Source organism: Strongylocentrotus purpuratus, unplaced genomic scaffold (assembly GCF_000002235.5).
Source record: "Strongylocentrotus purpuratus isolate Spur 01 unplaced genomic scaffold, Spur_5.0 spur5_scaffold_15, whole genome shotgun sequence".
In the NCBI taxonomy this organism is placed as follows: Eukaryota; Metazoa; Echinodermata; class Echinoidea; order Camarodonta; family Strongylocentrotidae; genus Strongylocentrotus; species Strongylocentrotus purpuratus.
Window position 1 is genome coordinate 35,668,587 of NW_022145600.1, and position 13,838 is coordinate 35,682,424.

Consider the following 13,838-nt stretch of genomic DNA (forward strand, 5'->3'; position numbering starts at 1 on the left):
GTAGACAAAGGAACAACCCTTCACAGCTTTTATGTAAAAATGTGTGGAACAGGTGTCACATGCATATTCACCTGTTCTACGCAATTTTACTAATAGCAGTGAAGGGATGTTCCTTTGTCTACCTGAGGAACTGTATATTTTGTCCGCTTTCTTTGTCTGTCATGTTCATAGTGACAATACCATCACGAGACAAACAACTTGTCAATGTTGTCAATGGAGTACTAGGCAGAAACCATCGAATCAGGATGTCAGATCATTTTAACCCCCCAGACTACCGAATTGTCTTATTTTACATGGGTTTAATATAGGACCCACCTGGCTCCAGTAGAAAATGGGTTAACGATTATCTATCACCACCAATGCAGATCACTATCCCGTAACCATTTTCCGGTAATTACAAAACATGCAGAATAAATTATGCAATTTCCTCTGATAAACTGTTTGAAAGAGTAAACTAACTTCCTCGCTCGAGCAAAACCCTGGTATGTTTTGGTCACGTAACTGGAACAGAATGAAACTACTTTTTTTGTTAAACAGTCTTGAAGTATTCAATTTCACTTTCCCACGAAAGTTCGTTCCACTTTTCATAAGTCACAACATCCCCTCCTTTTGAAGTTCTTTCACAAAATACAACCGGTCCTTGAAAGGGGTAGAACTTACGTTTTGCCTCAAATACTTTGATGTGCAACTAATTTTTTTTTTTCTCTGACCTACATATATCGATTCTAGATCTAGTGGATAAATCACCAAAAATACGGGGTTCGAATCCCTCCCGCGGCACTTTGGTTAGACATTAATATACATTTGACTCTCTCCCACTTAGATGAAGTAAATGGGTGCTCGTTAGGAATTAAGCGTCTAATTTTGGTAACTCGGCTAAACCGGGGTATCCAGCACTTTAAATCTCTAGGAAGAAATAAAATACTTTATTATTTTTATCAATATCACTGTTATTATAATTATTTTACGCAAAATCCTGATAATATTATGGCTGCAATACTGGAACCCTACATTTTTTATGTTACAATGTTTTCTCGCGGAAGTTGCAAATAAAAAGAGACCCTCATAATATCGACTACATATTTGGTTAAAGAGAGAAAGGGAGAGGGGGAGAGAGAGAGAGAGAGAGAGAGAGAGAGAGAGAGAGGAGAGAGAGAGACAGAGAGAGAGAGAGAGAGAGAGAGACAGAGAGGGAGAGAGAGAGAGAGAGTATGTCTAAAGAGGGGGGGGGGCAGGGTTGAGGGGCTGGGATAGGTGTGAGATTGCTCCGTCCGTTCTTTTGTCGGAAGTAGACGTGTTCATATCATTCTTTGTGACCGGTCGCGCTCCATAGAGATAGACGCTTTTCTTGTCTGCTCTACTTGAAGGGGGTAAAAGGCATTGCTCGATCGCACGAGACTTTAAAAGTCTCCCAAACTTTCAATCCAGACTTAGTCACGACACGCGATCCTCAACTGGCGGAGCTCTATTGTCTAGATTTCTTTGCAAGTAAAGATTTACTTGCAGTTTTCAAGTCGCACACAATTCCCCATCAAAGTTTCTGGTTGAAGTTGTGAAGTTTCTCAGGATTGCAGTAAAAAAAAAAATTAAAAAAAAGCGGAGTGGATCGTGGATCGGTCAGTTGCCCATATATTGAATCCGTATTTGTTCCAGGACATTTCTGCTGGCTCTGACAAAGGGAGAAGATTTTGCTGAATACTGCAGGATAATTCTGTGAAAATGGATTTCTTCAGGTCTTTTGCAGGACTTGCATCTATTCTTACGGCTTTCATGGGACCAACAAGTAAGTTAAAACATTTTAATATCAAACCATGTCAAAGACGACATATCGATCAATTTGATTCGTGTATAACTTTCATGAACAAAAATGGAATACAAATTAAATCAATCGAATTCTATTGCGTTCCTGGTCGCGTTACTGAAGACTAACTTTTTACAAGAATTGTTGAACTTTTGTACTATTGCTATTGATATTTCTAGCGCAAAGTATAATTCTATTTATTTTTTTATGTTCTCCAAAAATGTGATTAACCCTCCCTTTCAGGAAAAAAAAGATTATTCTAGACACTATATACCTTTCATCAATATAATTTGAAAATGTAATTCTCATTGTCGTATAACAATTGTCCATGAAACATTGTCATTCCAAAGTGGGAAAGTTTACGAAACACTTTGAAGCACTTTGAATAATATTTCGAATCGTTTCAAGGTAGCCTATTTGAGGAAAGAACGAATCTCATGGTCGTTTATCAACTTGAATTCTTTCCTTTGGGTTGATGATTTTTTGGATTTTAAAATCTAAAACCTCTGTTTTTTCTAAAGATATCGTTATCAGGTTTGAATTGCAACACGTTTATAAATAACGCAGTCATTATGTAATCACCCGTGACAAAGTTGCTCTTTATTGTACAGAGAGAGTTGAAGGTTATTTGTTTCAGGGCTCAAACTTTTTCTTCAAACTGATTCATAAACTTTAGGAACTTTGCCCATTCAGTTTCGCAGTAAATTTACAGCAATTTAAATAAAAGTTAGTAAACTTTACGCTAATTATCAGAAAATGAGAATTTCTGCAAGTCAAACACGGTTTCTTTATATTGTGGCGTGTTGTTTTCAGGTTTGGTGCATTAATTGACAAAGTTTTATAGGATCTGCAATGTTCTTAGTCATAGTATTATGCAATTTATATCTAGGGTTTAACTAGTTGCATTTATTTGCCATTTTACGAGTTGTATTTGCACACTTTAGATAAGATGTTAAAAGTACCCATTGTATTGAAATGATGGGATTTAATCTCCACGAATCATGAAACTAATTGTACTATGTAAATGACCCTTTTTCTCATCTGTTTCTGTTTTATTTTTCAAGAGTGCAAACCAAACCATTTGACAGTTTGAATGGTATGGTGTGATGGTGTGACATCGCAATCATAACATAAATTGTCACCGTATTAAATGCCAAAATTGTTGATGATAGCACATTTTACGATCTTCTACAGAAGGAGAATATCAAGTTTAGTTTACAGCTCTGTCTATGAAAGAGGTTCAAATTGTGGCAAAAAGATGCTGGATATTGGGAAAATGGTAATACATTCATAAATATTTTCGGGTGAAAGTATAAAGGTGAAACTTTGAATATTCTGTGCTAAATTGTACCTAATTTAGTTGGGGCTATTTAGACGTCGGGTCTCGTTAGATCTCTAGGGTACAAGTTACAAGAGTAAAGACCTTCCTCATCCCCCCCCCCCCCTAAAACAAAAACAAAAAAGAATCCAGAAGTTTGGCGTGGTGAAAAGGGTGAAAGTGAGGAAAACAAAGAAAACAAGAGGAAAGATATAAAGGAGATGGAGAGGTGACTGGGGAATGAGGAAGAGAGAGACAGAGAGACAGAGAGAGAAATTAAGAGAGAGGGAGAGAGAGAGAAAAAAACCCAGAGATATACGGAGTAACAGAGAGGCGGAGAGACAGTGTAAGAGAGAGAGAGGGAGAGATAGAGAGAGAGAGAGAGAGAGAGAGAGCAACAGAGAGAACAGGAGAGACAGATGGAGAGAGGGAGAGAGAAAGAGGGAAGAGGTTATAATAAAGATCATGAATCCGTTTGGGAGTCTCTGATGGATCTACACAAATGCTTTGAGAAAATCTCAACTGGAAATCGATCAGAGGTGATCCTATAATAGCTAGAGGTCGTGTGCGAAAATAAATTTCTAACAATTCAAGCTCAGACTAGCTGTTGGTCTTAGCCTAAGATCAGAAAGCAGTGTGTTAAGAAGTAATGAGTTTAGTCATCAATTAATTGTATGTATGTATTTTCGCCTATAATTCACTTTTGATTTTGTGTTCTTTAAGTACACAAAACCTAATAAATTTTAGATGTTGATCTATGGTAGACAATAAGCAGAACTATTACCGATTAATTAATTCAATCACCCAACCCCCCACCCCCCCCCCAAAAAAAAAAAAATATATATATAAATATTTATAATAATAATAATAATAATAATAATAATAATAATAATAATAATATATTTTTTTGTTAATGGGACCACATTCTTTCTGTGTGAATACTTGTAGACTAGTGAGTATGATGTTCCAGTTTGATACCAATTATATCTACACCAGTTCACGGGTCAAATTTGTGCAGCCACTTTCACGGAAGTTTTAGTTAAGATGAGAAATTAAATGAATTTATGCAAGATTCAGGTCATGTCTTTATTAATAGGCTGTACACTTGCTTACCTTACTATCATATCAAAGTAGACGAAGGTTAAGGCATCAAGAAAATTGTAAAAGAACAAATGGCCCCCACCCAAGAATACACAATTTTGAATCCTTTCATAGAGTGAGTCTACAACTTCCTAATTGTGAACGAAACAAGGAAAGCACGTTCGCAGCAGTACGTCGGATGCAGAGGAGGTCACTATAATATTATTTGTTCATATTATGTTAATAATCAAATAAAACATAACCGCTGTTTCCTGTCTACCTGACCCCTTCATCCATGCTGTGCTGAAATCCAGATCGGTTTCCCTGACTGTTTACTGTCTGTCTGTCACTCATCTCAGAAAGAGAGCGCTCTGATTTAGTAATACACATCGAGCTTGTGAGAGTGATTTAAGTTCTCAGCTCATTAGCTGCCCCACAATATTCATGATTAATACAATATGCTGAACCTTGGACTATAACTTTCCCGCTGCTGCACATAATTATGGTGGGCGTCAGTTACATGGTTAAAGGTATGGTATAGATTTAACTTCGTCGCGAGATAAAAGGCAATGCATACTAAAGTCTTCCACATAATGCTTGATATTGAGAAGTTTAAACGAAACAGATTTTATCTTTTAGATTATTGAAGACTTATATATGACAGCAACAAGAATAACATGACTAATAATATATAAATGATGAAAAATAAATCATGGTGAGAACCATCATGGTGGTATAGTAGTGAACAAATTGTTTTCTGGATGATAATGACCGTGTTAGCATTATCAACAATTTTATTTCACAGTTTCAGTAACTAAAGAAAATATCAATCACGCAGAGAATTGTTTTTTTTACTTGTTACCTGCATTTCGTTGCCATACATATTTAAGACTGATGTTTATAATACCCCTCTCTCTTCACCACATTCCCTGTCCCCATCTCTGTATTTCTGTCTGTATGTCTGTCTGTCTCTCCCCATTGCTATCTTTCTCGTTCCATCATTCTCTCTCTTCATTCCCCACCCCCCCCCCCTCTCTCTCTCTCTCTCTCTCTCTCTCTCTCTCTCTCTCTCTCTCTCTCTCTCTCTCTCTCTCTTCTTGTCTCTCTCAGTCCTTCTCTCTTTCTATCTACCAACTAGCTAATTTCTTCCTTTACTGGGAAGCGCTCAGATTTATCAAGTTGAAAGTACTTCTTCCTTCATCAAAAAAGACTTGGAACGATACCAAGTTTAGAGGGCGTACACTCTCTCCCCGGTTAACTTGACACTAGGAAATGAACTTGAAAATGATGTGTATAATGGTCACTTGCAGGGCTATTCTATGTAATCATATCAATAATTGAATAGGCAGCTGGAGACAGATGTTATTCAACGATATTGGATCATTGAGAGAAAAAAAACAGGAAACAAAAAGCGCGGAAAAGAATGGAACAGAAACTAGAAGAGGATGTATATACCCCCTCAAAAGTAAGAGACGGATAACGTTACAACATCGATGATGCCAATAGGGCTAGCCAATAGGCCTTACATGTTACTGGGGCACCATAAGAGGACGATATAACAGGGGAGTTTGTAAAGGAGGAACACTTGGGCAAGGGTTCAATAAAAGAATAACGGGGAAAGACAAAAATGAGAGAAAAAGAGGGAAGTTAGAGACGAGGTATAAGGAATACATGCGTCCTCTCTACCCTTCACATCTAGTAAGGCCGGTGACCACCCCCCCCCCCTCCGCCCCACCCCCATTAATACTCTCTCCATGGATGGACCCAAATTACGCAGCTGCTACTATCGTGTTGTATTACATTAAAATTGATTCAATTCAAGTTGATTAGAACTTGACTTTTAGTGACAGTATATTCCGAGTTTAACATCTGGATGAGCGTCTGTCGTTTAAAATATCAAGATTGTAATCACCCAAGAAGTTTGGTAATGGAAGTGGGCTCACAAAGACATACAGGACGACAATCCCTTAATTTGGCAAAGACTTCTGGCAATCTCTGTTTATGGCCTTGTATATATCAAAAGAATAATGGCAGGTATATATATATTTTTTAAATCGTTTGTTGTCTTTTTCGAATTTTAATGTGTATCCAAAAAGCGACAACGAGCAATAAATCCAGCCAATTTAGAGGAAATTCGGCTTAGTTGGCGATTGATCCACTATCTAACAACTGATCTGCAAAATGCCCTTTAAATGGAGACGACACTTCAGGCAGTCCGCCAACGAATATATTCGAAAAGATGGACTAATTTGGGAGGGATTTGGAAACGAAATGTTGAATACTGTGTTTTCCATTACTCCCTAAACGTAAATTCTTATAGTCTAAGGATTTCAAATCTTTTATTTCATTTCAATGCTTATTGTCCATGACGTATGTAAAATCTTCTCGTTTATGTAGAAAGTAAGTAAGGAATATCCATGTTCATAATGAATCAAAAAGACAAGCACATAAAACTACAGTTCTAAATGATATTTGAAACCATATGTAAACAATTATTTGTCGCAAGAGAGAAATACATAATTAAACCCGAACTTTTCATTCAAAAGAATTCTTCATCATTCAATGATTCATGTCAATTAAAGAAAGAAAAGATCTTAATAAAGGATGATTTGAAAGTGATTTGAACAGATTCATGTTAAGATATCACACAGTTGACCTGTATTAGCTGAGCTCACTGTCAACGATGGGAAGAAATTGAAAAAGTGCATTGAAAAGTCCTTCCAGAAGTCATTGTTCTATGGCTCGCCAATTGATGAGTCTGTTTTCATTACATAGTTGTTGTTTTTTTCTTGTTTCAGTTTTACGTACTTGTCGTTAATACCATGCATATCAACATAATGTATAACAATGATTCGGTTCAGTTTAATTCGACATTTACTTTTTTCCAGCAATTTTCTTTTTACATTTTACTCGGCCCCCCCCCCCCCCCCCCCCCCACGAAAAGCCCCTCTAGAACCCCTACAACATAACTCAAGATCATAGTAACATGGGAAATAAGGCATGAATCCCATTAAGAGCTCGCGTTTGGTACGCCTTATATAGTAGTACCTGCATGATTACTAGGAAATCAATTGTTTTCGTGATTCATATGAATCTGTGGATGATATCAGAGAATAGGCTATGACCTTGACTTCAGGGGGCTCCGTAGTTAGAAGAGAAACGTTCATACCCTAGTTCTAGTAACAGCTAACAGATCATAGTTGTGTTTAGCAGATTGAAGGGGTCTGCTGCGGAAGTTGAGCTATGATCTAAATCCGTTACTCAGTATCCAAAATAACGGTTAACAGCTAATCCATCGCCTCCTGTTACTAATGGCCTATTGTCATGTCTCGACAGATTGAGAGCCAGGGGGGGGGGGGTAATCAATGGGGATCGTTTTAAACCATATCAGTGTGTTACTCATTCGCTTAATCAGTCTGTATCCGCTATCGGGGAGAAACATGTTAAAGTGCTATTATTGTGTTATTATGTGTGTAGTTCGATTTAAATAATTCGTTTTATTACACAAAATTAATCTTTTAATGTGTCATACAAGATTATGATACATTACTCGTATACATCCTTATAATTTGAAAGATTACCACAGTTACATTATTGTTTATTCAACTAAATACAAATAATATCAGTGTTGAATCAGTTTCGCATCATCCAATAATGAGAACGGTTTTTAATTTTTATTTTTAGGGGTGTGCACAGCATGGAAATGAAGTGAAGTTTGTTTTAATTGTTAATGCAAATGAAATTGACAAGATGTCCGAAAGATATAAAAATGGAAGGGGAGAGGAAAGGGAAATTAAGACACAGAGTGAGAGAAGTGTGGGATGTAACGCAAACAGAGACAAGCAGACAAAATAGGGGAAAGAGAGAGAGAGAGAGAGGGGAGAGATAGAGAGAAAAGAGAGAGAGAGAGAGAGAGAGAGAGAGAGAGAGAGAGAGAGAGAGAGGTGTACAAATTCTTTTAAATAATATTGCCAATAAAACAAAACCACGACGGTGTTTATTTTGGGACAGGTTTAGGGAAGTCAAGGTGAAGACAGCCATGAATCATCAATGAATTTCATGAAACAATTCCTTACAGGTGGTGGTATTAATCATGACTGAGAACGCCGATCAGGCTGATTAGAATTTCCTGCCACCTATTTATTAAATAATCATCCCATATTTTTATAGTCATCACAGTCAATGTTAAGGCCATGGAATTCATCGACCTTAGTATATTAACTTTTGATTTCAAAGTTTATTACATTTATTACTACTAATAAATTAATATTTCATGATAAAAACGAATTCTATAAAAAATTAAAAAGTATACGTGATATTCTAGATGAGCTATGTGTAGCTTGTAGAGGTGCTGTGGTCTAGTGGCAAGGTCATTCGACTGCAGATCACAAGGTACGGGCCCTCGGGGTTCAAATCCCAGCCCGGTATTAACGTTAGGTCGTTAATCTACATTTGCTACTCTCCACCCAGGTCTTTAGTGGGTACCCGGTAGGATGCGAAAATGAATGTGGTTTGCTCAGCATTGTGTATGTCAGTAAAATGGCACCCGGTTGGAATGCTCCCAAGGGAGTGGAGAATGTGCATATATTGTGTGCGGGTAAGCCTGAATCCGATGACCGGGGTAAAAATATATATCTGCAAAGCGCTATATAAAGGCGGAATATCATTGTTTTAGCTTGGTATTAGAAGCTCGATAACTTTTGAATAACTTTTGCACCGACAAAAAATTATAATAAGACATTTTTCTCGTGACCTTGTACCATACGCGCTACCTCCTAGGTTAAGCCCATTAACTATGTATCAAGACCGCAAATTCTATTTCATTACTAAACTTTTAAGAAATAAATTTGACGAATAGTTGTGACTCTCTTCCACATGCAGCTCCTCCAAGCTCCGAAGTATGTTTCGGCAAAGTTGGTTGCTTCTCAAACATCCTACCCTGCCACTCCTTCGAAATGTCCCGCCCCGAGGACATCAACACCCGATTCTTTCTCTTCACTCGTCTCAACCGTGACAAGGCTCAGGAGATCACGTGGAGAGATGTAATAACCATCGAAGAGTCGCAATTCAATGGGACCCGCCCCACCAAGTTTGTCATCCATGGTTGGATCGAGAATACGCGTAAATCTTCCTTTATTAAGATGAAGAACACCCTTCTAGATAATGTGAGTATCCCGTAAAATGGTTGATCTGGGCCCCTTTTCACAAAACTTGTTATCAGTAACAAATGGCAGTTTCTGTTATACGCTACTGAAATCCTTGCTTCTGATTGGTTATCAGCAGATTTGTCACTGATTTTTGTCATTTGTCATTGAAAAAGGCTTTGTGAAACGGGTCCCTGATGTTTTCCAAATGAACGAAGGGATAACTGTTAGAGACGATAAAGTGTAGAGGTTTAAGAAATGTTTCCGTATATTTATGGAGTAATCACCATCATCACCACCACTGTCATCTTCGTCATCACCATCTTGTTCTTTGTCTTTATCACCACCATCAACATGTCACCATCATCCTCACCATTTATCACCATCACAATCACCATCACCATCACCATCACCATCACCATCAACATCACCATCACCATCACCATCACCATCACCATCACCATCACCATCACCATCACCATCATAATCACCATTATCACCATCACCATCACCATCAACATCACCATCACCATCACCACCACCACCAACATCACCATCAACATCACCATTATCATCAATACCATCCTCCTCTAAATGAAGTTGACCTATCAAAGTACATTATACTGCTTAAACTGGTCCATATTAACCCACCTGGCTACGAGATTCAGGGTTCACAAGGTACTTATTTACCACACTTGGGTGATGAGTGGCAAATGTACATCAATGCCTCACCAATTAAAGGACTCGAACCTACAACCTCGCCATCACCATCCAGTCAAACGTTTAAACCACTCGACTATAACATACCCATGTCACCATGTGTAACGAGCACCGTTCTCCCTGATCATAAAATCTGAAAACTATGTTTATTGGGATTTTCTTTTGTTCAAAACTTACAATTTTTTGCAATCTCTTGTTTTAATTTTGTATAGGAGGACGTCAACGTAATCATGGTTGACTGGCGTGGTGGGTCTTTGGATATCTATGAGAATAGTGTACAGAACATTCGTGTGGTCGGCAGGGAGATTGCCATCTTGGCTCGTAAGCTGGACCGTCTTTTCAATGCACCTCTTTCCAGTATGCATGCCATCGGTCATAGTCTTGGTGCCCACACGGCTGGATATGCAGGGTCGGAGTTGTCAGGTTTTGGACGTATTACTGGTAAGAATCAAATTAAGCCTAGAGATTATGGTAATACTGACATAATTATTGATATTATCATGCAGTAAACAGAAGCATAAAATAATGTTGTCTTGTGGGCATTGAACAGGAACAGCTGAAAACTGGACGATTTGAAGGATCAGTGTTTCAAGATCCTTCACATTGTTACCCCAATAGACCCAAGTTATTAGACATTGGATATAGAAAGACAGATTGACAAATAGAAAACCTAGATAGATATCTGGATAAAGCAATGACCCTGGGTTAAAACTACTTCTATTTGAGGGAAAATCTGTATGATCTGATGACTATATCGAGTACAAAATCGCTATCAAGTATCTAATATTACCCTTTAGCAACTGACTCTGGTCGATTGCACCAATCAAATTATATGGATTGTGTGTGCTTTGATGCCATTTGCTAACATTGCCTTGAAGACTAAACACATGCCCACTGTGGTGTTCCTTATTTCCTATGAAACCACATTTCTAATAGCCCCTTTAAACCGATGTTGCTGGATGTAGCATATAAAGAAAACAAAAAGCGAACACTTGCATCAAGGGCATGCCTCCAGTTCATCCCAAATTTCCTAAATGAATATGTTTTAATTATTGCTAGCTTGTTTGTTACCATCTCTTAAAATGTTATCACCACTACCTTGTCATCCCTGCAGCCATGGATCCAGCTGGTCCTTACTTCCGCGGCCCACAGCTTCATCCAGACTGCAGATTGGACAGAACAGACGCCCTCTTCGTCGATGTCATCCATACTGACGGCACAAACACCTCTTCCTTTATCATGGGGATGAACGGTCTAGGTCTACAAGAACAGGTATCCTATAGGCCTCTTTTGCTTATTTCTCAAGCATAGTGGTGCGTAGCGTCCATGAAGATCCTATACTACTATAACTCCATCTCGTATAGCATGGACATGATTTAGGTGTTCACAAGATTCGAAGAATATCAGGGCAAGGGAAAGAAAAGAAGATAAATTGTTTGTCTGAAGATGTTAGCGACGGACACGGTTTCGAAAACTTGCTTAAATATGAACAGAGAAACCAAAATGGTGAGATAAAGATAACGATGCACGGCGTGTAAAAACTTAAAATGTGATGATTATCTCAAGGAAAGTTGGGAAGATTGAAAATGGAATTTGGAAGAACTAGAATATAATTTAAAGTTTTCACTTTCTAGGGTATCCTTCCAGAGGCTTATGATCCTCGAAAAGAGGACTTTTGAGCTTCTTTTAAAGAGTTCTGCATTAGGCATGACTCTATAAAACTATGTTCTCATTGTCGAATTGGGTTGGGGTGGAATGATCATGATTTCGTTCTGTGAGAAGTACACCTGTATAGCAGGATATAAAAAAAAAACTTAAGATTGTCGCTCCCTTAATTGTTGGTGAAATATGTTGTAAGAATAATTGTACATGACTGTATTCATTTTGCAACACCTTAAAGCCCTCACTGTCCTACTTGTAGCTACTTGCTCCCTCTATATAGAAAACTTCCCCAATCGGTGCCTGTTGGTCCCCCATGATCCTCTTTTTCTTATGTTAGTTGAGAGCTGAGTTGATGAGATAGCCACCTGTCAGTGACCTGGCTGGGTGGTCTAATCCATTCTGGCCCAGTAGTATTGACGGTCTTTAATATCTCTTGTTTACAGATTGGACACCAGGACTTCTACCCTAACGGAGGCAAACACATGCCTGGATGTCTTCCACTAACCCATTGTTCCCATTACCGTGCCGTCTACTACTTCACCCAGAGTATTTCTACCTGTTCCTACCAGGCAACCCACCGTTGTGATTCCTGGGATCTCATTGCGAACGTCAAATCACGCTGTCCAGCCTATCCTGCGCGAAAGAAGGGAAAGATCTCCAAACCTCGCATGGGATATTACGCTGACAGTTCCCACGGTGAGGGCGCGTTCTATCTCAGGACCGGAGGTTCTTTTCCATACTGTTAGATAAGATGCATCTCATCAGAACTCAATGGACTTCCTGTATGGCCGATGTGGTGATGTTGACCAGAATGGAGAAGGACATATCCGAACTTTAAACTGCTGCATAGTGTTAGCATTAGCATCGTACTTTAAGATATTTCAAAATCGTGATGCCAAGTTGTTTGGTTGGTTTCCAAGCTTTGGGGTTGAAATCCAGTCGTTATCTGTGATCAGTCTGTGATGTTGTGTATGCGATTGCGGATATGAATGGAGAAATTCACTAAACTGATGGGCAAAATTCTAAAGTAAACATTAAAGAAATCTCCGTCGGTTGGGGGTGATCATCATAATGTAGGCTTCTAGCAACCTAGATATTTAGTGAACAAGCTTTCATCCATACTTGTGGACTTTCTCAAGCCAAATGATTCTTAACAGTTTCTTGCTGTCTGTCGCCTGAGATTACTAGAGTAAAGATACCGGTAGGTGATATTGAATTACCAGGGTTGCTAAAATCAAAATGACCAATTCTCGAAAAGATCATTTGAAATGAAAAGGCAACCAAATACGAATGTTTTGAACAATTGATATTGTCATAGAAAAAGTGTATACAATGATATAGGATGCTATCATTCAAATGTTGTTGTAAAACCAGGTTTCATTGTTGGCTAAAACGTTGGCACCCTTTGTAGAATCATGAGGTTTACAAGCTTCACCTTTTGTTAAGTTACTCCATCAAATCTTTTACCAATTTAATTCGCAATCTTGTCTACACGTTTGATCACTTTTTCCATTCTTCAATTTTGCTTCAAACCACATCATCGGAACTAAGCCATTGATAATTTCACTTGTAAATTAAACGAATGTATGGTAATATTTTCCACCTAGCTGTTTTAACTGACAGCACTATTATTGATAGCCATGTACTTCAGAGTGTGTAAAGGGTACCCCGTGAGTTGAAATGCGATTAAATGCAATGTTAAGATAAAATACATGATACAGAGTACTGAAGAGGAAATATAGTACGAGATTTATTTCAGGAAATACCCTACAGTATTTCAGTAAGTCATAGAATCAGACACGATCTTTAAACTTGACTCAGGTGTAACTTAATTATCAGAAAACAGGATAATGAGAACACTTTAGACCTAGCATTTTCATTGTTTTTTTAAGATATAGAATAATAGTTTTCTTACAATAAAGGTCCTATCTGACAATGAAAAATACTTCAGAATTTCGCAAAACCATGTTATTGTAATAATCTATTGACGACGTTGCCTTGCTGTAATCATATGATAACAAATGGAGTCAAGTGAAAGAGGCCGTAAACGCCTGGTTTTAAATGATAAATGATAGACACTTTCCGCAAAATTAGTTTACAGATCATAAAAAAT

The 13,838-nt window shown here is 38.0% G+C and overlaps 1 protein-coding gene across 1 annotated transcript; it reads left to right on the plus strand.

The window, feature by feature from the left end:
• The first annotated feature begins 1,311 nt into the window (after positions 1-1,311).
• On the plus strand, positions 1,312-12,593 carry LOC762712 (pancreatic lipase-related protein 2). The gene is made up of 5 exons (XM_001198442.4): positions 1,312-1,783; positions 9,081-9,364; positions 10,276-10,504; positions 11,178-11,335; positions 12,169-12,593. The coding sequence occupies exons 1-5, from the start codon at positions 1,720-1,722 to the stop codon at positions 12,469-12,471; spliced, it is 1,038 nt and encodes a 345-aa protein (XP_001198442.2). The 5' UTR covers positions 1,312-1,719; the 3' UTR covers positions 12,472-12,593.
• The last annotated feature ends 1,245 nt before the right edge of the window (positions 12,594-13,838 follow it).

Excerpts from the sequence above, each read along its gene's own strand:
- LOC762712 (XM_001198442.4), top strand. The coding sequence starts at position 1,720 with ATGGATTTCTTCAGGTCTTTTGCAGGACTTGCATCTATTCTTACGGCT. Across the intron at positions 9,365-10,275 it reads AGAACACCCTTCTAGATAAT|GAGGACGTCAACGTAATCAT; the intron begins GTGAGTATCCCG and ends AATTTTGTATAG. Across the intron at positions 11,336-12,168 it reads GTCTAGGTCTACAAGAACAG|ATTGGACACCAGGACTTCTA; the intron begins GTATCCTATAGG and ends TCTTGTTTACAG.